The sequence below is a fragment of the Cynocephalus volans genome, chromosome 15 (genome assembly GCF_027409185.1).
Source record: "Cynocephalus volans isolate mCynVol1 chromosome 15, mCynVol1.pri, whole genome shotgun sequence".
In the NCBI taxonomy this organism is placed as follows: Eukaryota; Metazoa; Chordata; class Mammalia; order Dermoptera; family Cynocephalidae; genus Cynocephalus; species Cynocephalus volans.
Window position 1 is genome coordinate 12,557,899 of NC_084474.1, and position 22,192 is coordinate 12,580,090.

Here is a 22,192-nt window from a genome sequence, read left to right on the forward strand (position 1 = left end):
GCAAGTTCTGCTACATTTTTTTTCAGGACATTGATTTCCTTGTATATTTCCTCTTTCAGATCCTGTATACTTTTCCTCATTTCATCATGATGTCTAGCTGAGTTTTCTTGTATCTCATTCAGTTTCTTTAGAATTATCACTCGAAATTCCTTGTCAGTTATTTCAAGGGCTTCTTGTTCTATAGGATCTAGAGTATGAGATTTATTAACTTTTGGTGGTGTACTTTCTTGATTTTTTGTATTTCTGGTGTCTTTTTTTTGGTGTTTATTCATTGTGGCAGGGGGTTTCACAGTCCACCGGTTTAAGAGTAATGACTAACTAGGATGTTGCTGTTGTTGCCAATTTGGTATGGCTCCCGCCGTGACTGCTCAGTTGGCCTCTAGTGTCTTGTGTGTGTGGTTGCCTCGGGTCTTGGGCTTCTCCGGGGATCCACCTTTCTGGTCAGCTTGTACTCTGCTGGGCTGGTGGATCACGTACCACAGGGTGTGTGATCTCTGTTGAGCTTTCACTTTCTGTACAGGACTTCTCCCCGTTCCGTGTGCTCTGGCCCAGGCTGTTAGATCGTGCAGTGGTGACCCCACCGGGTGTGTGGTTTCTGTCGAGTCTCCGCCTCCCTGGCCGCACGTCTCCCCCCTCTGTGCACACTGTGCTGGGTTGGGGCGTGTCTTCTGCACCCCTGTCTATCAGCTGGGCCTTCAAGACCCTGCTCAGCACCGCCTCGCCCAGGAAGTCTACCAGGTTTCTGCTAGGCACAGACGACCGGTCTCTCTGGGTGCCTTTGTAACACTGTGTAGATCTTTCTCGGGTCTTGTTCACCTTTGTATCCCCCCGGTATAAACCGAGTCTAGTGCCCGCCTGCAGCCTGCTCTCCGGCAGGTTCAAGCGGACCTGGGAACTCTCCTACCACACTATTCCCAACCAGAAATTCGTTAGGCTTTTTTCCAAACTGGTGGTCGCAGAGATGGTATCTGCCTCCCAGTAACAGGAAGTTTACCGGGGCCGGAGTCCAGGGTGTGGTGGAGTGACAGTCGGCCCGCCCGTACTTCCTAGCCCTCCCAAAACTGGTCGGGACGCCCCACACCCCCAGCCCTGCCAGAGAACCGTGGAGGGAGTGGGAGAGGAAGCCGGCCCGCAGGGTCCGGAAAGCCCCGTGCCAGGCCAAGCAAATGGGCTCAGTGATGGCCGAGCAGGGCGGAGCTGCCCGCACCTGGGAAAATGGAGGCAGCACCGGGGCAGTGAGTGGCCTGGTGGTGCAGTCGGGGAGCCGCGTGGGCAACCACCCCCCCCCCCGAACAGAGCTGTGCCAGGGATCACTCACAGTGCTGTGCCAGGTCGGGCGCTCGCTCTGTCTCTGGTTTGTTGCCTTCCGTGTTCTCGGCGCTGCCGCCTCGGGCTGTTCAGTCGCGGCGCCGCTCGGGCGCTCCCAGGAGTCTTCTTTAATGCCGGCCTGAAACCTCGAATCCTGGATAGGGCAGCTGGCCGCCTTCAGTGCGGCCCCAGCCTCCGGGATCCTGGCTGCATCCACAGCAGCCCTGGCGCCGTGTTCCCTGTTTCAAGACTCACTTTTGCAGCTAAGAATCAGTTCTTTTCCTGCTCCACACTTCAAAGCTGTTGCCTGTAAATGAGGCAGCCTCTCCTGCCGGGGGCAAAGTGGCGTTGAGCCCCCACGACCGGCCAGCAGCAGCAGTCCTCCCTTAAGAGATGGCCAGAGGAAGGTCCACAAGTTTCCCGGCTGCCTGAGGCCCAGTGGCCACCTTTTCCACCTCAGCTACTCCGCGCCAGCCGCCGCAGCCGCCGCCATCTTGAAACCACCATAGTTTCCTTTATAAAATAAATATTAACCTTCTTATTCACCATTTCTGGTTATCTCCATCTTTTCCTGTGGATTTGAGTAACCCTTCTGCTGCTATTCTCTTATACCAATATAACTTTATTCCTACTTCCCTGCTTTCCATTATTATTACCAAATAAATTTTTATCTGTTATCAGTTCAACAGTAAAATTTTATAGATATTGTTTTATGCAATTGATTTTTAAATCAAGAAAGAGAAGAAAGAAAAACATGTAATCATACTTTTATTTTTACCTAGATTATTACCTTTACTGAAGCATGTGGGGGTTGGGTGTATGTAGGTGTGTGTGTGGTGGGGGAGGTGGGGAGTGTTTGATTTACTGCCTGGCATCACTTACTTTGAATCTAAGGAACTTTCTTTAGTGTTTCTTATAAGGCAGGTCTGCTTGCAACAAATTATCTCAGTTTTTGCTTATCTGGGAATATCTTTATTTTGCCTTCATTTTTTAAAGATAAACTTGCAGGATATAGGATTCTAGGTTGACAGTTTTTATCTTTTACCACTTTGAATATGTTGTCCCACTGCTTCCTGGTCTCTTATTTGTGACAAGATGTCAGCTGTTAATCTTGTGATTTACTTGTTTGTGATGAGTCATTTTTGTCTTGCTACTTTAAGATTTTTCTCTTTATCTTTGCCTTTCAACAATGTTTCTGAGCATGTATCTCTTTGTGTTTGTCCTACTTGGAGTCTATTGCACTTTTTGGTTATGTAGGTGAGTAGTTTTCATCAAATTTGGAAAGTTAAAAGCCACTATTACTTGAAATATTTTTTCTGTTCCTGTGTAGAAAAGAATTAACATAGCAAGCTTGAGATTGCTATCCTTAGAACCTTTCCAAACCTGTTTGCAATGTTGTCCCTTGGTTGGCATCTAGGAACTTGGCTGCCAGAGTGTTTTCAATCAACATTTAACTGATAGCAGTAACTCATTGTGCCTAGAGAGTTTGTGCAAACCATACGATGTTTACTTAACACCTGTTTTTTTGTTTTGTTTTGTTTTTGTTTTTTGTTTTTTTCTGGGAGTCTGGAATTTTGGCATTTGCTAGCCAGAAGATGCCGGTGGGGCCAACCCACAGCAAAAATCTTGGGCACTGAGTCTCTGATGGGCTTCATGGGCAGAAACAGCACACATGTTGCTGCATTTTTCTTGCTGAGGAAATGTGTGCTCTATATGATTCCTCAGAAGAGAGAGGGAGCCTAGGGAAGCCTGCACATAGATTCCTCCAGACTCCACCTGTGTCTTTTTCCCTTGCTGATTCTGTCGTTTATGGGCTGGACTACCTTTTAACTTGTTGCTTCTAGTATCGTGGAGCTACCAGTCCCTCTTAATTGCTTGTCACAAAAATCCCCAATGTTTTTGTCAATGACCTTAGGCATGTTATCCCATACTCCACTCCAAATAAAGTTAGTTCCTTCAGGCAGAGCTAGAGAGTTCTTTGTCTTCAAGGCCTGGAAAAACCTCAGCACCACAGCAGCCTACTTCCCCTGCAGTTACACCAGACTCTAGGAGCAGGCACTGGGTTAGGGTGGGGATAGCAAGCAGGTCTAATTATCTAGCTCCTCCAACTGTAGAATATTTGCCTGCAAGGGAGGAGGAAGCCTCAGTATTCTTGGATAACTTATCTGAAGTAGAGCTTCTGTAACACTGAGCTGGGGAGGGATGAGAGACATTGGTGGCCCAACCCTCCTGGGGTAAAACCAGAGCCCTGCATTGGAAGCTGGAAGGAGTTGTCACCTCAGTCTTCTCGGCTGCAGCAGCCTGGAACACATCTTCTAGCACACACAGCTGGATGTGTGGAGGACAGGAGCAGGTCATTGCTCAAGTGCAACAGACTCTCACTGTTCTTACTACATTTAGTACATTTTCTTGAATTAATGTTTCTCCATTTGCTCTATGTAAATTTACCTATAATATAGGTCGATTTCTAGAGACTTTAAATGATTTTTCTTCTAATAAGTCAGCATTAAAATGATTGTTTTGCTGGGGAGAGGGTCTGAGTCTCTCACATGGCCATTCTGGAGGTCCCATCCCCTCACCCATCTTTTTATCTCTATCTTTCTGCACAAGTTTCTAAATTAGTCCTTCAATATTATTTTCTAACGTCCTTGAAACTTTCTACTTGGTTCTTTCTCCTGTCTACCTGTTCTTATTACATTTCTATTGGGTTTTGTTTCGTAATTTTTTGACATTTTAAATAAAAAATGATTTTTTTTTTTTTGAGCATAATAATCTTTATTTTTCATTTTCTTCCATAATATTAAGTTCATATTCCAATGGGTGGGTTCAGTGGCTATCTTTCTTAGCCTTATATTTCTTCATGTGTTTTTGAATTTTGGTTTGCAAGTTTTAAAGGAATTCCTTCTTTCTTTTTTCCTTTTACTTTCTTTTTTTTTTTTTCCTTTCTCTCTATATTTTTTGTTGATTTTTTTTCTGTATTCCTCAGTTTTTACTTATCTTTGTTGTATTAGTCCGTTTTCTGTTGCTTGTTGCTTGTTGCTAATAACAGAATACCTGAAACTGGGTAATTTATAAAGAAAATGAAATTTATTTCTTACAGTTTTGAAGGCCGGGAAGTCCACAGTCCAGGCGGCATATCTGGTGAGGGACTTCTTGATGGAAGCTCTCTACAGAGTCTCATGGTGACACGGGCAATCATGTGGTGAGGATGGCATGAGCGAGAGAGCTAACCTGTTCACTTGCTCTCCTTACAAAGCCATCAGAACCACTCCCTGATAACCCACTAAACTATTAACCCATTAATGGATTAGGCCATTCATGAGGTCAGGGCCCTCACCATCCAATCACCTCCTAAAGGCCCCACCTATCAAATACCATAATTGGATTTCCCACTTTCCTAACTGTTACAGTGGGGATCAAGTTTCCAATATATGAACTTTTGGGTCACATTCAACCCATGGCACCTGTCTAGACACATTAAGATTTCCTCCACTGGACATCTGGGCATCCTACTGAAAGAAGATGTTATGATGATAATTCAGAATTTCTGCCCCAAGTAATACTGACAATATGGCAAATTTGATTTCAGCACCAGAAGTTCTGGCTCCTTCCTGACCATGAATCCTTCTACATCCCACATGTAGGCCCATAGCAAAGGACAGCCACAGTTGTTTTTTATAAGCTTCCTTCGTAAGGAAGAGAAGATTCCTCTCAGCTTTGAAAGCAGTGAATGCAGCTCCAGTTCAGCATTTAACCTGGGTCAATTTTAGTCCCTTTTACCTTCTGGACTAACGTTACCTCTGCCTGTTTCTTGTATCTAGAGCCAAGCAGGCCCACTGCTTCCACTCTCACCACTGACATTCCCATCGCCTTTCTAGTATTTGGATAGACTTATCTGGTTTTGAGGTCTGCCATATGTGTTTAGATTTTCCTCACCTGTCATTGCTTTTGCTCCAAACAGAACGGGAGATCAAAGTGGGAGCTCACTGCCCAGCTTGACCAGAGCCCCAAGCCCACCTTGAATTTGAATTCAAACACTTCAGTACCCTAGTGTTTAGTGTCCCTGTAATGTTCACAATAGCTTTCTGGATAGAAAGTGATGGGTGGAATGGATCAACAAGACACAGGAGCCAGGAAGAGAAAAAATATGAACCAGAATTTGGATAGGGCAATGATGAAGCCCGTGGCAGGATTTACAGTGGGCAGGAAAATGGACCATAGATGGATGCTGTACAGGACAACAAAGTTAGCAAGTAAAACTAGATAAGATGTTTAAGGTCAGTGTCTACAGCAGGTAACAGAGATAGTACCGAGGAGTTCTGTGGTAGTACTTTGTTCTGACAAAGAATTAACTGAGGCCCTGTTATTTAGGAGGATCTACCTAGCAGTATTGCCCAAAGGGAAAACACTTCCAGAGCCAAGGTTTGTTAAGGCAAAAGTAACTCAAAGGCTGTATAAATGGATTTGGGATTTGAGTCTTTTCCAGGAGAATTTGTCCTCTCAAAGTTCCTTGTATTCTGGTCTAGGTCTTCCAGGGCCCTCGACTGTCTCCTGAGGTCGGATCCTGTTTCTAAGGAGGAGGGTTTCGAATTTATGTCTTTTAGGTTCTTGGTTCTACTTAATCAGAATCTCGTCTATGATTCTATATTCTTATGGAACAGGAACTTGGGGCTTAGGCCTTAAGAGATAAGAGATTTTTTTCTTTCCACACAATTCTGATGTTTCATCATATTCCCAATGTGTAATTCAATAAAGGCTATTTTTAGAATTTGGAAACTATAATGAAAATAATAGCTATTAGTGGAATCCAGCCAACTCTTTACCAGAAAATATCATAGAACTTTTCTGAGCTAATTACAATTAGTTTAAATTTTTTTCAAGTAGTTACTGCTTTTAATTCCAAATTTTTTGATTCTAAAGATTGTGATAATGATTAAAAGTTGGCCTTGGCTTTCAGTTGAACTTTGAAAGTCCTTTTAAGTGTTGGGTTCCTAGGAATTTGGAAAAGACGTGTTTGATTAGGATTATCTCTTAGTCAAGATCGGAAATATTTAATACACTACCAACCTGTATTATTCCCATTTCCTCAGGCTGCTTTCAAAATGCCATAAGTTACAGACTAAAGCATCTGAGATTGCTAATGCTGATTTTACTTCATCTAACTTCTGAGCCTCTAGTGAAGGCAGCCAGTCCCTGGGTGATGCATGTGCCCTGTTTGGGTCATCCCTGCAGATGGGAAACAATGCCCAGCACTGTCTGCCAGAGATGCATTTGAAAGAGGAATGGGATAGCAGCGACAAAGAAGCACTGATTGTGTGTTATTTAGAAAAAGTGAGTGGAAATGAAATGTACAAAGTTCCCCCTCAGATATGGTGAAGGCAAAGGAAAAGACGTGTGAAGCTGGTTTGACTGATCACATCATACACTGGTGTCTGAAGGGACTAGCTGAATTAATACATACACCAGTAGCATATTTTTAAAATCTTGCAAATAGGTAACAATCATTTAATATATGTTATTAGGCTTCATATTAATACCTATTGTATTAAAAAGATTTATTTGCTAAAACTATTAGTGACACTAAATATGCAACTCTTCCATAAGCAACTACATATTTGTCTTTTAAATAAGCTTGCAGTAACTGAAAGCATGTTGTTCTCTCAATTATAAGATGACTAATAACAAGTTCCAGTAAATTTGAAAACTGGATGAAATGGATGGGTTGTTTTGTTTTGTTTTGTTCAGGAAAAAAAAAGATACCATATTGATTCAAAAATAGGAAGAAACTATGAAAAGAATAAAAGTCAAAGAAGAGATTGAATAGTCAACAAGCCACTCCTAAAAGATCCCAGTAATTTTATAGGCAAATTCTATCAAATGTTTAGGGCAAAATATAATTCCCCTGTTAAGATGGTAGATAGGTAGGTAGGTAGATAGATTGAAAAAAAAAATTTATAAAATATTACCAAATTAACTTCAGCAGTATAATAAAAGAATAATTATATTTTAGACCTAAGAAGAGTTTGCTTATTAAGAGTGACTCAACGTTAAGAAATGCATTGATGTAATTCATTTTGTTAACTATTCAAAGAAGGAAATTTGTATGTTCATATGAATAGATTTTTTAAATCTAATAAAATTCAACATTTTAAAAACTTTATTAAGAAAATTTTCAAACATACGTAAATGTAGAGAAGATAGTATAACACACCCTATGCATTAATCACACAACTTCAACAATTACTGTCAACATTTGCTTCTTTTTAATATTCATGTTTTATTAACACTTTTACTTCCCCTCAGGCTGTCATATTTCGCCACAGCTCAGCATGGTATGGTATAAATGACCACTCGCCACTAAACAATCTATCATTTATTAATTGAGTGAAAGCCATGGCTATTCATTTTAAATCTGGGGAACAGAGAGGTAGGTAATAGGTTGTTAGTACATTTTTGCAAGAATAGCATGTATTTCTGTACACTTACTTATTGAATCTTTAAATGATTTAACATGTCAAAATTGCTAAACCATTTGTAAGAATTCTGAGAAACTATATAAGTAGTGCTAATGATGCAGAGGAAAAATTAAAGAGATTAAACAGATTATGAGACCAAATCAAAACTCCACGAAGATGAATTGAGACACAGAACACTGAAAAAAAGTCATGAGAAATTATAAATTAGAAAAATGGTCAACAATCCAGAACTGATCCAGTAGACCTGCCAATGAATGTAACCATCAAGCGTTATTCAATATGGAAGAACCAACTGCAGAGATGTGTCACACATGTGTATTGTATGGTAAAGCTGAACACAGTCTCAGCAACACATCCCTCTCTTTCTCTCATTTCAAAATGTTCAGAAGAAGACCATGTCTTATATATTTAATCTTCAGCAGCCATCAGAAAGGTGTAAGTCCATAAGTAGGTGAATGGATAAGCAAACTGGTGCATACATGCAAAGGAACACTGCACAGGAATAAAAACGAACCAACTATTGATACATGCACCAATCTCAGAATAATTATGCTAAGTAAAGGAAGCCAGACAAAAAGAGTAGATAGTGTAGGTTTCCATTTATATTAAATTCAAGGAAATGCAAATTAATGGATAGTGAGAGAAAACAGGTCGGCAATTGCCAGGACAAGGAGGAACAAGAGAGGGAGGACAAGAGAGGGGGATTCTAAGGGCATGAGGAGACTTGAGGGTGATGATGTGTTCACCATCTTGATTGTGGTGATGGTTTCACAGGTGTATACATGTCAAGACTTATCAAATTATACACTTTAAACATATCCAGTTTATTGTATGTCTGCTAGATCTCAATAAGGCTGTTTTTTAAAATGTATAAGAATAGACGTTGATAGAATTCACTTTTGAGTTCTGAAGGCTGTATTTAGTCATGAGCGACCTTATTATGTTCTCCAAGAGTTTGCTCACTAAAATCATTAAGATTCTTCCAGGCATCTACAAAGAAATTTGTGTGTATAAACAAATAAAATATGTTAACTAATAAGACAGGCTAGCACAACTTATTTTATACTACATAAATAGTAGAAAAAAGCTGGCTTGACTTGTAAAGTTATCTTCTTCCAGAAAACTCCAACACATCATACATCTCGTCAAAGCATTACTAATCTTTTATTAAGGAAAGTCATGAACAAGAAAACGGTGCCTAGTAATATTGCTACTTTTCAATATTTACTGAACTTTCTGGCCAATGAGAAAAGACTAGGGTGAGGACAGATGTTATACCTTAGAAAGGTACAGGAAGCAAAAAGACAGGTGTGATTATTTACAGACAGTATGACTGTCTAACCAGAAAATCCAAGAGAATCAACAGAAAGACTATTAGAACTATCAGAAAATTCAGTATAGTATTCTTAGCCTTCCTATACTCCAAAGTAACTATTATGCTACAGCTGGGGGTGAAGGGGAGATATCATTTACGATAGCAAAAATCTGCAAAATATTCAGGAATAAACCTATCAAAAATGCACAATACCTGTTTGAAGAAAACTCTTAAACTATACATAAGAGAGGATTCAAATGAATAGATAGTTCATCTACTGATTGGGAAGACCCAGTGTTGCAAAGATGTTGAAGTAGGAGTCCCTTAAACCCTTGGACTGTACCATGTCCCAATCCTTCTTACTTCTGGGAAGCAATTGGGTTTTTTTTTTTTTTTAATGAAGCAAGTTGCATCAATATCTCTTATAAAATATTACTTGGAGCATGTTTTGTTCAGAGCATCCTTGTTTGGAGATTGTGCTGTCTTGTCCTTGTGACTCAGTGTCCTGAATGAAGTAAACCCATGGTCAAGTCTGTGTCTCCATTGAATGTCACAGATGAGGGCTGGCCAGTTAACTCACTTGGGGGAGAATCGTGCTGATAACACCAAGGTCAAGGGTTCAATCCCCATAACTGCCAGCCGCCAAAAAAAAAAAAAAAAAAAAAAAGGAGAGGAAAAAGAAAGAAAAGAAATGCCACAAATGGGTGAGAATATGATGCCTGGAGTCTCTTGAGCCAAGAGTTTCTGCCCTAGGAGCATTAAAGGGGGTTAGAACTCCTGCCTTCAAAGCCAGCTGCCTCCCAGTGGGGCCCATGACATGTGGCTGTGAGCTTGGCAAATGTCTCTGCCTCCACTTTTGACCAGGCCTGACTCACCATCTCAGGAACCCTGGACTCTCAGTCCAGGGTGGGGCACTGTGGACAGTATTGGGTGTTGTGAGCATTGTTTTCACTGTGGATGAAAGGATAGTAAAACCCTTTTAAAAAAATAAGTAATATTCTTTTATTTGTATAGCAGTTTTAGGTTTACAGAAAAATTGAGCAGAAAGTGCAGACAGTTCACATACTACCCCCCAACACATACGCACACACATTTCTCCTGTTATTAACGTCTTATGTTAGTTTGGTACCTTTGTTACAATCATGAGCCAATATTGAAGCACTATTACTAACTAAAGCTGACATTAGGGTTCTGTTTGTGTTGTACACTTCTGTCTGTTTTGCCAAATGCATAACATCATGTATTCACCTTGACAGTATCGTACAGAATAGTTTTGCTGCCCTAAAAATCCTCTGTGCTCCACCTGTTTGTCCTTCCTCCCTTCCTCTTCCCCTGGAACTCTGGCAACTGGCAGTAAAACGCTTCGATGGCTCTCTCTTGCCATCCTGAAACTTACATACCAGAGAAGTTAAAAGAAACTCCAATGTCACTTCTCGTAAATCTGTAAATTCAATGCAGTCCTAATCAAAATCCCAACATGATATTTTTGGAACTTGATATGCTGGTTCCAAAATTCAACTGGGAAAAATACAGACAAGGACAGCTCCCCACTTCCAAAAACAGAATGAAAAAACAAACTCTTAAGTAAATAAAGTGAACTTGACTTACCCAATATAAAAAACATAAGATAAAATTAGAATAATTAAAACAAGTGCAATGGCATATAGCATTATGTAATAGTCGATAGGATTAGACAAATCTAATGTTGGAATAAAATAATAAATCTAGAATTTAATTCCAAAGCCCTGTTTAACGTTTTTTAAATGTATCTTTGATATTAGCTTGCAATTAGCTGCATCAAGAATTAAGTTATAGTATCAAAAGTAGAAATGGGCTTAGCAGTTTTCTCTTTGGCTGCTTTTATGCCTCCCTCCTTCATATGTTTTTGTAATCCTCACAAAAGGACAGAGGTTGAAGGGCATATAGATCATTTGTGTCCCATGGCCTGACCTCCATGAAGTCGGCAAGAGCCAACGTCCCTAAGATTGCAGGGCAGGTCTGGGCGGGCCCACAGTCCAGCCCTCCTGCCTTGCTTCCTGGGAATAATTGAGCAACTACTATGTTCCAGGCAGTGCTCTAAGCGGTCTGCACGTAGTAAGGTTGGGTAACTTCTGCCAGGTGATACAGCTGGTAGAGATTTGAATGTCCTCAGTCTGTCCTCAGACATTTCTGGCATTTCCTCTGATGGCTGTGTTAGTGTGGCTCACCTTGTGGGCGTGGCTTCCTCCCATATCTGTGCGCTGGTCTCTTGGGCAGCTGTAATGAAGCTGTCACCTATAACTGCTCCCTTTGGTTCAGCCCAGAGCGAACGCTGGGTCCGGGACGCCTCCTGCAGCAGCACCTATTGCAGGGTTTTCAGTGCATGTGCTTCTCTGCCTGCTTTACTGAACTGTGAGCGCCTCAGGGCAGGGATCCTCCACTTGCTATTTTATTCCTAGAATTTATCACAACTCTTGGCAGATGCTAGACATTAAATAAGTGCTTAATAAATTAAGGGATTCTAAGATTTTAAGCACCAAACTTTACCAGAATTAGCAAAAATGACCTGGATATAGTCACATTACACCTTCTCAATGAGCCAAACACCTGAATCCCTGGGCTTATGTCTTCATAACTCTGCCCCTCATCCCCCCAACCCCCTTTTCTCTTGCCCTGCTGCAGCCCATGGGATCTGAACGGCTAGAGATGCGGAAGCGGCAGATGCCTGCTGCCCAGGAGACCCCAGGCTCTGCCCTGGGCCAGCATGGAGTGGGGAGTCGAGGGTCCAATGCCTGCTGCTTCTGCTGGTGCTGCTGTTGCAGCTGTTCTTGGTAAGGTTTGGGGCTTTTTTACTAATGCGTTCCTGGGAAATGGCACCCTGAATAGTGCCAGCTTATGATTAATTCAGAAAGTGTTTTAAGCAAGCACTGTATGCCTAAAACTGAAGGAGACCCAGAAAAATAACTACAATTGGCTACGTCTGTCTAGCTCTCAAGGGGAAAACAGCAAGTTGCTCCAGAAAAACCTTTAAAGAAGCAAAAGACTGGAGAAACTTCGAGAGCTCTGTTACCTTCCAAACAGAGCAGCAAAAGCAGAGATGAAAACATGTTTCAGAACAGGAAAATGAGGCATGTTAGTGTTCAGGATTCAAAGGGAAAGTTCTAATTGATATTAGAGAATATTGGATGGATCCAGAAGGTGAAGTGAAACCAGGAAGAGAAGGTATTTCCTTAAATCTGGAGCAATGGAGCCAGCTGAAGGAACAAATTTCTGGTACTGATGATGCAGTAAGAAAACTGTAAAATCTGAGCCATATAAAAGCTGTACTGTTCTTGCTGTTTTAGTCTGTCTTTTTACATTGGCTTTTGTTTTCCAAACGTTGATTTCTGAGCTATTGTGTATTTGGATTGTGGAACAATATGTAAGATTAATCCTTTTTTAAAAATGTGCATTACTAAAATATTCTGTGGGAAGCTAATTGTGAACTTTATTAAGGAGGATTGATTTGTGCCCACCACCTAGTATAAAATAAAATCAAATAATACAATCTTAAAATAAAATAAAAAGCTTCTAGGAAAATCGGATATCCCTATGCAGAAGAATGAAAGTAGACCCCTATCTCTCACATATACCAAAATCAGCTCTAAATGTATTAGAGACTTAAATGTAAGACCTGAAACTGTAAAACTAATAGAAGAAAACAGAGGGGAGACACTTAAGGACATTGGTCTGGGCAAATATTTTATGGAGAAGACCTCAAAAGCACAGGCAGCAAAAGCACAAATAGACAGATGGGATTATATCAAACTAAAAAGCATCTGCACTGGGGCCGGCCTGTGGCTCACTCTGGAGAGTGTGGTGCTGATAACACCAAGGCCACGGGTTCGGATCTGACATAGGGATGGCCAGTTAGCTCACTGGGTGAGCGTGGTGCTGACAACACCAAGTCAAGGGTTAAGATCCCCTTACCGATTGTCTTTTAAAAAATAAATAAGTAAATAAATAAAAAGCTTCTGCACAGTAAAGGAAATAATCAACTGAGTGAAGACACAGCCCGCTGAATAGTGAAATTATTTGCAAACTATGCATCTGACAAGGGATTAATACCCAGAATATATAAGAAACTGAAACAACTCAACAGCAAAAAAAAAAAAAAGAGAGAGAGAGAGAAACGAGCAAGAAAAATCTGATTTGAAAATGGGCAAATGAGTTGAATAGACATTTCTCAAAGGAAGACATACAAATGACCAACAGGTATATGACAAAATGCTCAATATCACATATCTTCAGGGAAATGCAAATCAAAACCACAGTGAGACATCATTTCACTCATTAGAATGACTATTACAAAAAGACAGAATAACAAATGCTGGCAAAGATGTGGAGAAAGAGGAACTCCTCTACACTGTTGGTGGGACTGTAAATTAGTATGGCCATTATGGAAAAGAGTGTGGAGGTTCCTCAAAAAACTGCAAATAGAACTGCCATATGATCCAGCAATCCCACTACTGGGTATATATTCAAAGGAAAGGAAATCAGTACGTCAAAAAGACATTTGCATTCCCATGTTCATTGCAGCATGTTCACAATAGCCAAGATACGGAATCAACTAAGTGTCCGTCAACAGATAAATGGATAAAGAAAATGTGGTATATATACACGATGTAATACTATTCAGCCAAAAAAGAATGAAATCTTGTCATTTGCATCAACATAGATGAGCTTGAAGGACATTATGTTAAGTAGAATAAGTCGAAAGAGAAATACCGCAAGTTCTTACTCTTATGTGGAAGCTGAGAAAGTTTATCTCACAGAAGGAGAGAGTAGATGGTGGTTACCAGTGAGCAGGAAGAGTAGCAGGCAGGGATATCATGAGAGGCTGGTTAACTGATACAAAAAAACAGCTAAATGGGAGGAGTAAGATCTATTGTTCCATAGCACTGCAGTGACTGTAATTAACAATTTATTGTGTACTTTCAGTTACCTAGTGTAGTGGATTGAATTATGTCCCCCCAAAACTCACTGAGGCTTGAATTGTCTCCCAAGTTTTATGGTAATTGAAAGGTAGATCCTTGAAGAAGTGATTGGATTGTAGGACCGTGCAGTAGTGAATGGATTAAAAATGGTGGTCAGAGGCATGGTTCCGAGGCCTTTAAAAGAAGAGAGTCTGTCTTGCTCTCTCTCTGCTCTCTCTGCTTCCACCATCTTGCAATGTGGGGCCCCTGGGTCACTGTCACCACCACCAGATGGACTTCAGACTTCCAGCTTCAGAAACTGTAAGCAATAAACTCCATTTTCTTTATAAATCAACCAGTCTCAGGTATTTTGTTTTAAGGAACATAAACAGATTAATACACCTAGGAAAGAGGATTTTGAAATGATACAGAAATGATAAAGGTTTGAGGTGGGGAAAAATGCAAACTAAACTACAGTGACAGAAAGCAAAGCAGTGGTTGAGGAAGGTGGTCATAAGGGATCACAAAAGGACACTTTGGGAGTACTGAACGTGCTCATTATCTTGATTGTGGTGACATTTTCATGTATGTAGACAGATGTCAAAACTTAATAAATTGTATACTTTAAAAATATGCGTTTACTGTATATCAATTATCCCTTAATAAAACTATTGAGGAAAAAAATAAGACAAAAATGTCAAGTCTTACATTCTGCATTATTCAGTTCACAGTATAGCTTCCAGTTCTCTTAGGAATCTTGCATCAAAACTCATCATTTCTTTCCTCTTCACTTTTTCATACCCACTGTGCAGGAATGTGTTCTGCTTACAAAAGAAACCTAGGAAGTCAGGCAGTACTAATGCTAAGAAAATGCAACCCAGATGCCACACAAGGTTTTGTTTTTTGTTTTTTGGTTTTTTTTAAGAAACCTTCAGTTACCAAAACTTTTTAGCCCTGGCATCATGAAAGAAACAAGTCAAAAGGATTCTTCCATTAATAATGATTCTGCCTTTAAAGAAAATAGAGCTACTCATACTTACTGAAAATTCATGAAGTGGATGTGCTGAAAATAGGCTGAAAAACTTTTGTAAAATGGAGTAAGGGGTGTTAAGGAAAGATATAATAAAAGAAATAGAAAAGATAATACAGTATCAATAATAAGGTAAAGAAAACTCAAATCATCAATGGCAAAAATTCATTTTTAAATTAATAGGATACTGAAAGCATTCCTGCTAAAATTAAGAACAAGGCAAGGATGTCCACCATCTCTACTCCTATTTAATGTTGTATTTTAGATATCAGCCAATGCAGTCAGACAGGAGAGAACAATTAGAGACCTAAGAATTAGAAAAGAAGAGGTAAAATTCTCCCTATTTGCAGATGATGAGAGTATGCCTAGAAACTGCAAGCAAATTATTGCTAGAACTGATGCAGACGCTAAAGGACACAAAATTAACATTAAAAACAAGTCTTTAAAACTTTTATCTAAAATATATAAGGAACCCTTACAATTCAATAATAAAAGACAAACCAATTTTAAAATGGTCAAAGGATATGAATAGACAACTCTCCAAAGAAGATGCACATATGACTAATATATACATTAAAATATGCTCAACATAGTTTTTGCAAAATGCAAACCAAAACCACAATGAGATAGCACTTCACACCCACTTAGGAGGCTAGAATAAAAAATACAACAGTAACAACTGTTGGCCAGGATATGGAGAAATTTGATCCTTCAAATACTGCTGGTGGGAATTTAAAATGGTGCAGCTACTTTGGAAAACAGTTTGGGGGTTCCTCAAAGTTTTAAAAATAGAGTTACCATATGACTCAGCAATTCCACTCCTGGGTATCTCCCCAAGAGAAATGGAAATATATGTTCACAGCAGCATGAATCATACAGCCAAAAAGTGGAAACAACCCAAATGTCCATCCACTGACGAACAGATAAACAAAATGTGGTATATACATACAACAGAATATTATTCAGCCAGAAAAACGAATGAAGTACTGATATATGCTACAACGTGGGTAGAATGCAAAAACATTATGCCAAGTGAAAGAAGTCAGCCACAAAGGCTGTATGTATTGTATGATTCAGAATAGGCAAATCTACAGAGACAGGAAGTAGATTAGAGCTTGCCCAGGGCTGGTAGAGTGGGGAGACATGGGTAACAAGGAGTGACTGCTAACAGATGTGGGGTTTCTTTTTGGGGTGATGAAAATGTTCTGGAATTAGATAGTGGTGATGGTTGCACAACTTTGTCAATATGCTAAAAACCACTGAATTGTCCATTTCAAACAGGTCAACTTTATGGTACATAAATGATATCTCAGTAAAGCTATAAAGAAATTAGTAGCCTTCTTATGAACAAACAATAACAAGTTAGAAGATGATATGGAAGTGAAAATTCCATTTACAATAACAACAAAAATACTAGGAATAAGTAAGAGAATAAGTATAATAAGAGAAACGAACAAAATGAGTATAAGAAAATTTAAATTGTTTTGAAAGATGTAACAGTAGATTTTGATTGTGCACTTTCCTGGTTTTCTCTAATACTTTTGTATATGTGCCTAAAAATATCTAAAATCTCCATTTTGACTGGAAACAAACCCCGGAGGGTATATACTTCTTTTGAGGTGCAGACAATGAATAAAAACCCAAAACATTCCTGACAATCTCACTTTTTTACTCTTTTCTAATGAATCTGTTTTATGAAAAGAATTATTCTTCTAAATATAATTGAGCATAATAATTCCTCAATTAGTATGGACCACAATGTTATAAATAAACAATTTTTTAAAATGTTTTTCTAATACCTTATTGTCACAGTTTTGGTTGTCTTAAGAAAACTAATCAGGATCATTTTTCTCAAGAGTAAGAAGTTCTACTTGGGGATCTGAAGTTCTCTTTAAAATATTTGTAAAAAATCTTTCTTGACACAGACTAATCTCAGTCAACCCATGAATGTCTCTTGCAGTCTCACTGTTAGGAACCAAGAAGATCAGAGACCCTCAAGGGCTTCCTACGAACTCAGAACAGAAGACCTTCCAACCTGTGAAGAAAGGTGAAATCTCATGTTTTTTATCTCACTAAACTAACAGAAATACCAACCTTTCTTTTTTCTTTTCTTTGTTTTTCCTTTTTTTTCCTTTTTGCATTATATGTTTGTACAGAACACACAATTTCTCCAATTGCAGTTCAGTAACATCAAATCACAATGTGGCATCACATTTTCCCCTGCCGAAATCCTTTTAATTCCTTATGTGACAGGGAGAGAAATCAGGTCCATGATTAATCTAATCCCTTTGGTAATCACAAATATATATATATATAAATCAATGCTTCTTGACAAAACATATGATGTTATTTTATTTTTATATAATATACTTTTTAAAGTAAAAGACCATAATAAAACATACGTGTTTAACTTTCAGGAAAGTTTAACATGTCCATCTTTTTCTTAACTGTAAATTTATACTAAATGGCTAAAGTATTATTTTTAAAATCTAAGTATTTGGGGGGAAAAAAACCACACACATAAATTACATAATGCCAAATTTAAAAATCGTCTTTTTTCTTTCCTATATTATCAATTGATTAGCTTTCACTTAACTATTCTTATACCTGTTTTTGGTATTATGCCTTTATGACTGCAGACATTAGACAAATATCCTAAAAGCATTGCTCAAATAGTTTAATATTAAATTGCTTATTTTTGAGGGAGAAAAAACTGGTAGTCCAAAAGACTACTTAAATATTTTCTTCATTTCTTTATCCTTGCCCAGACTTGTTAAAGTGTGGGAAGCACGTTAAAATCTTGCTCAGTACATGGGGTTGTTAGAAATGGTTGTGTCTTACAGAGTCCAGTGCAGTGTGGTCTGTGCCAAGGTTTTGAGAGCTGTACGTCTGCAACCAGAATGTCTGCATCTCATCCTGGCTCTAACTGTCCTGCTGGTGTGACCTTGGGCTCTTTACTTAGTAGCCTCATTCTGCCTCGTTTTCCTTATGTGTAAAATGGGGCTAATAATAGTGTGTTGTGGCCAAGCCACTGAATGGTTGTGAAAGGTGAATAAGACAAGTAGAAGAGGTGCACACTCTGTACACGTTGGGCTTTCTTTGTTCTCAGTCATATCCAACTGATAATATAAAATAATTCTGTTCCATTTAATGCCTTTTACTTCCAGTTCTGCTTAGATGTTAATACTGTACTTCTTTGCATTTGCCCCATATATCTTGCCTATCTACTTGGTTTTAGCTTTTTGGTAAAAATAGCATGATGTTAAATTTTGCTTTTTTGGCCTAGTTTCAGTCTCTGTCTATAAATGGGGCATTAGAATCCAATGATATTGAGTCCATCGTTTTGATTATTACTAACATGTTTAACCTTTCAGCACGTACTTTGGTTGTCTTGTAATGTCTCCTAATTATTTCCTTATTTTTTTCTTTTGCTATATGAACTGTGCTTTCTTAGCTTTTAAGTTCTTCGCAAGTATGAAATGTATATATGATCTTTCTTTTTAAAAAAATTCTACTACTGGTTACCTTTTAGTTTTTCAAAATCATTCCTTAATATATATATATTTATTTTTTGATGAAGAATTTATATGTCCATGATAAAAACAAAAATCAAACAATACAAAAGATTTATAATAAAAACTTGGTCTCCCTCTTCTTCCAGACCTCATCCCACTATTCAGACAGAACTGCCATCAACAGTTTTTGTATGTCCTCAAAGAGCTTTTCTGTGTATTTACACACAGTTGTACTGAAACCAGATCCATCGATACACATTGACTCTAATTTTGAAGCTATTACTTAAACATCTGTGTTTACTCATTTCCTTGCTGACTACTCTCTTTTCATAACCTACTTTTCTGGTCTTGAGCTTTTCATTTATGTTTCACTGCTGGGTCGGTTGTAATCCATTTTCAAGACATGATTTCAAAGAAAGGACATGGAATTTATATTTTGAACCTTTGTAAATGTAAGAGTGTTTTTCTATAACCTTCACCTAATTAAGGCAAAGTATCTGCCTATCAAATTCTTGGATATACAACTTTTACCCCTCCAGACTATTTAAATAGAGAATTTTCTTATTATGATGGCAAATTAGATGATCTGAGGGCCTTCCCAGTGCAGAATAGCAGATTTTGCATAAATCTAAAATGTTTTATGAAAGTAAAGACAATGATAAAGTACCTGAAAAACTAAACCTAATAAGAAGGTAAGCTAGGGCTGGCTGGTTAACTCAGTTGGTTAGAGCATGGTGTTATAAGACCAAAGTCAAGGGTTCAGATCCCTGTACAAGCCAGCAACCAAAATAAATAAATAAATAAATAAATAAAAATAAAGAAAGTAAGCAAAACCCTGATACATGACTGCTAAATACAGAAAAGGAGGTTTTTTTCTGAGGCAAGTACTGATAGCATCATTGCTAGAGGCCATGGGAGCAGATTGTTAAAACTAAGATTTTCAGATTATGACCAGATCCCTGAAAGGAGCTCACAGTGGAGCAGGGCCAGGAACGCCTCCTAGACCTCTGAAGCAGCAAACACCCCTCCTGTCTGGAGGACAGAAAACACCTTCAATTTTTTTTTTTTTTTTTAAAAGATGACCAGTAAGGGGATCTCAACCCTTGGCTTGGTGTTGTCAGCACCACGCTCAGCCAGTGAGCAAACCGGCCATCCCTATATAGGATCCAAACCCGTGGCCTTGGTGTTATCAGCACCGCACTCTACCGAGTGAGCCACGGGCCGGCCCCAAACACCTTCAATTTTGACCCCAGATTTCCCATAGATTAAGACCAACCAAATATGGGCTCCTGGTCAAAGATTACCAAACTAAAAGGAAGTAATCTAATGCTGGAGGAGAAAGGGTCTGGGGAGACCTGATAGTCGGCCTCAAACCACCCCGTCCTTTTATCAGGTTCTTGACTCCCCACAGGAAAGAATTCAAGAGCAGAGTCACAATAGAAAGTGAGAACTGGTTTTCTATTTCACAGAGAGAGTGCAGCCTAGCTCCCGTGAATGATCAGGGCACACACCTAGTTTAATACAAAAATAAGAAATACTTAAAGTTTAGGACAGAGTGCAGGCTGGCTCAAGAGAGTGAGCAGCTGCTTGCTGAAAGTAAGTTTGACACGAAAAGAAAGAAATACACACCTCAGTCAGGAAAGTAAGCAACAAATCCCACCTTCTGCCAGGATTCTACTTTTATAGTCTTGCTATCTAATACATATCCATGCCATCTAATGAATATAAACTCCACTTTACTGAGTGTGCTTGGCTATTATGGTTATATAATCCCTTTCTATTGAGCATGTCCAGCCACTGGATTTGCATAAGTCAGTCCCCTGAAATCTGCCTTGGTGCTGACAATAGGTCCAACTAGCAACAGTAGCTTTCCTGTAGGGAAGGGCCTAGAGGAGGGGCCTGAGACCTTGGGGAATGGCTTGACACAGAGGTGTGTCCTGTAGCCTAAGCCCATGGAAACCAAGTACCTCCTATCTCAAGCCCATCACAAATGAGAGTCAGTAGGAAACAACACGCAGACTCAGAGCCCAAAGGACTTCAGATGTTAGAATTACCTGTCTTAAAATACAGGATAATGATCTCTGAAGTGTTTAAAGAAATGAAAGATGTAATCACAAAAATGAGTAAGAAGAATTATTCAATTATCAAAAATGACCAGGAGGACTGTGATATACTATAGTTTGACAAGATGTTACCACTGGGGAAACAGTGTATTATTTTTTCCCCCTTAATTTTCTTAAACTATTTCATTGAGAAAAAATTCACGTAACACAAAATAAGCCATTTTAACTATTTTAAAGTTTACAATTTAGGAGTTTTTAGTATATTCACAATATTATGCCACCATTGTCTGATTTCAGGAAATTTTTTACCATGAAAAGAAAGACCATATCTGTTAGTCTCAGTATTATCTTACAATGATATGTAAACCTCCCATAATCTCAAAAACAGAAAAGGTTAATTCAAGAATAAGTTATACATGCTTGTCAAAAATTAAACAATGTATAAGTAAAGAAAGTAATCCAACCTCTAAGAGATTAAGCACTATTAACACCTTTTTTAATGTCTGGGAAGATTTTAAAAAGAATAAAATAGAAGTTTTAAAAATTAGAAATGATTATTCAACTAAAAAATGGATGATTGAAATAGACGATTAGAGCGAGCTAAGGAAATAATTAGTGATCCTGAAGGTATCTGAAAAGACCAGGTGACAAGGAGATTGAAATATTTTTTAAAAGTTAAAATAAATGGAGGATAGAATGATAAGATCTGTCATACATGTAATCAGAATCCCAGATTAAAGGAGAAGAGGCAGGAAATAGTAATTAAGATTTTCCAGGGGCCGCGCCTGTGGCACACTCGGGAGAGTGCGGCGCTGGGAGCGCGGCGACGCTCCCGCCGCTGCGGGTTCGGATCCTATATAGGACTGGCCGGTGCACTCACTGGCTGAGTGCCGGTCACGAAAAAGACAAAAAAAAAAAAAGATTTTCCAGGCATAATGAAAAACTTGAATACGTGTGTGTGTGTGTGTGTGTGTGTGTGTGTGTGTGTGTGTGTGTGTGTGTGTGTGTGTGTGTGTGTGTGTGTGTGTGTGTGTGTGTGTGTGTGTGTGTGTGTGTGTGTGTGTGTGTGTGTGAATCCTACAATACATATCAGGCAAGATGAATGAAGTCTACATCTAGACATAATTATAGTGAAACTCAGAATACCAAAGACAAAGATGAAAACTTAAAAGCAGCCAGAAAGAGAAGGCGGGTTACCTACAAATAATAGTTGATTACACTGTCAGCAGACATCTTAACAGCAATTCTGGGCATCAGAAGACAAAAAGTATCAAAATGCTATGCAAAAATAATGTCCACCTAGAATGTATCTAGCAAAACTATTTTTCAGGAGTAAAGGGGAAATAAAGATATTTTCAGGTAATCAAAACCAAAGAGAGTTTACCACCAATAGGTGTACAAAGAACTTGTTAAAGGATAATTTCCAGGAATAAAGAAAATGATCCAAAATGTTAGATCTGGATTACAAGAAGAAATGGTGAGCAAAGGAGCTAATATAAATATAAGTAGATGTAAACAAATAATGTTGGCATAAAATAATAATAGCTTTTA

The 22,192-nt window shown here is 38.9% G+C and overlaps 1 protein-coding gene across 2 annotated transcripts in view; it reads left to right on the plus strand.

Annotated features, from left to right (window-relative positions):
• The window catches only part of RGS20 (regulator of G protein signaling 20), a 99,280-nt gene that overhangs the window by 71,426 nt on the left and 5,662 nt on the right, over window positions 1-22,192 (plus strand). For both annotated transcript variants that reach the window (XM_063079995.1, XM_063079996.1), the window contains 2 exons: window positions 11,761-11,909; window positions 17,024-17,110. In XM_063079995.1, coding sequence (XP_062936065.1) covers window positions 11,761-11,909; window positions 17,024-17,110 — 236 coding nt within the window. The remainder of the gene's footprint in view (window positions 1-11,760; window positions 11,910-17,023; window positions 17,111-22,192) is intronic.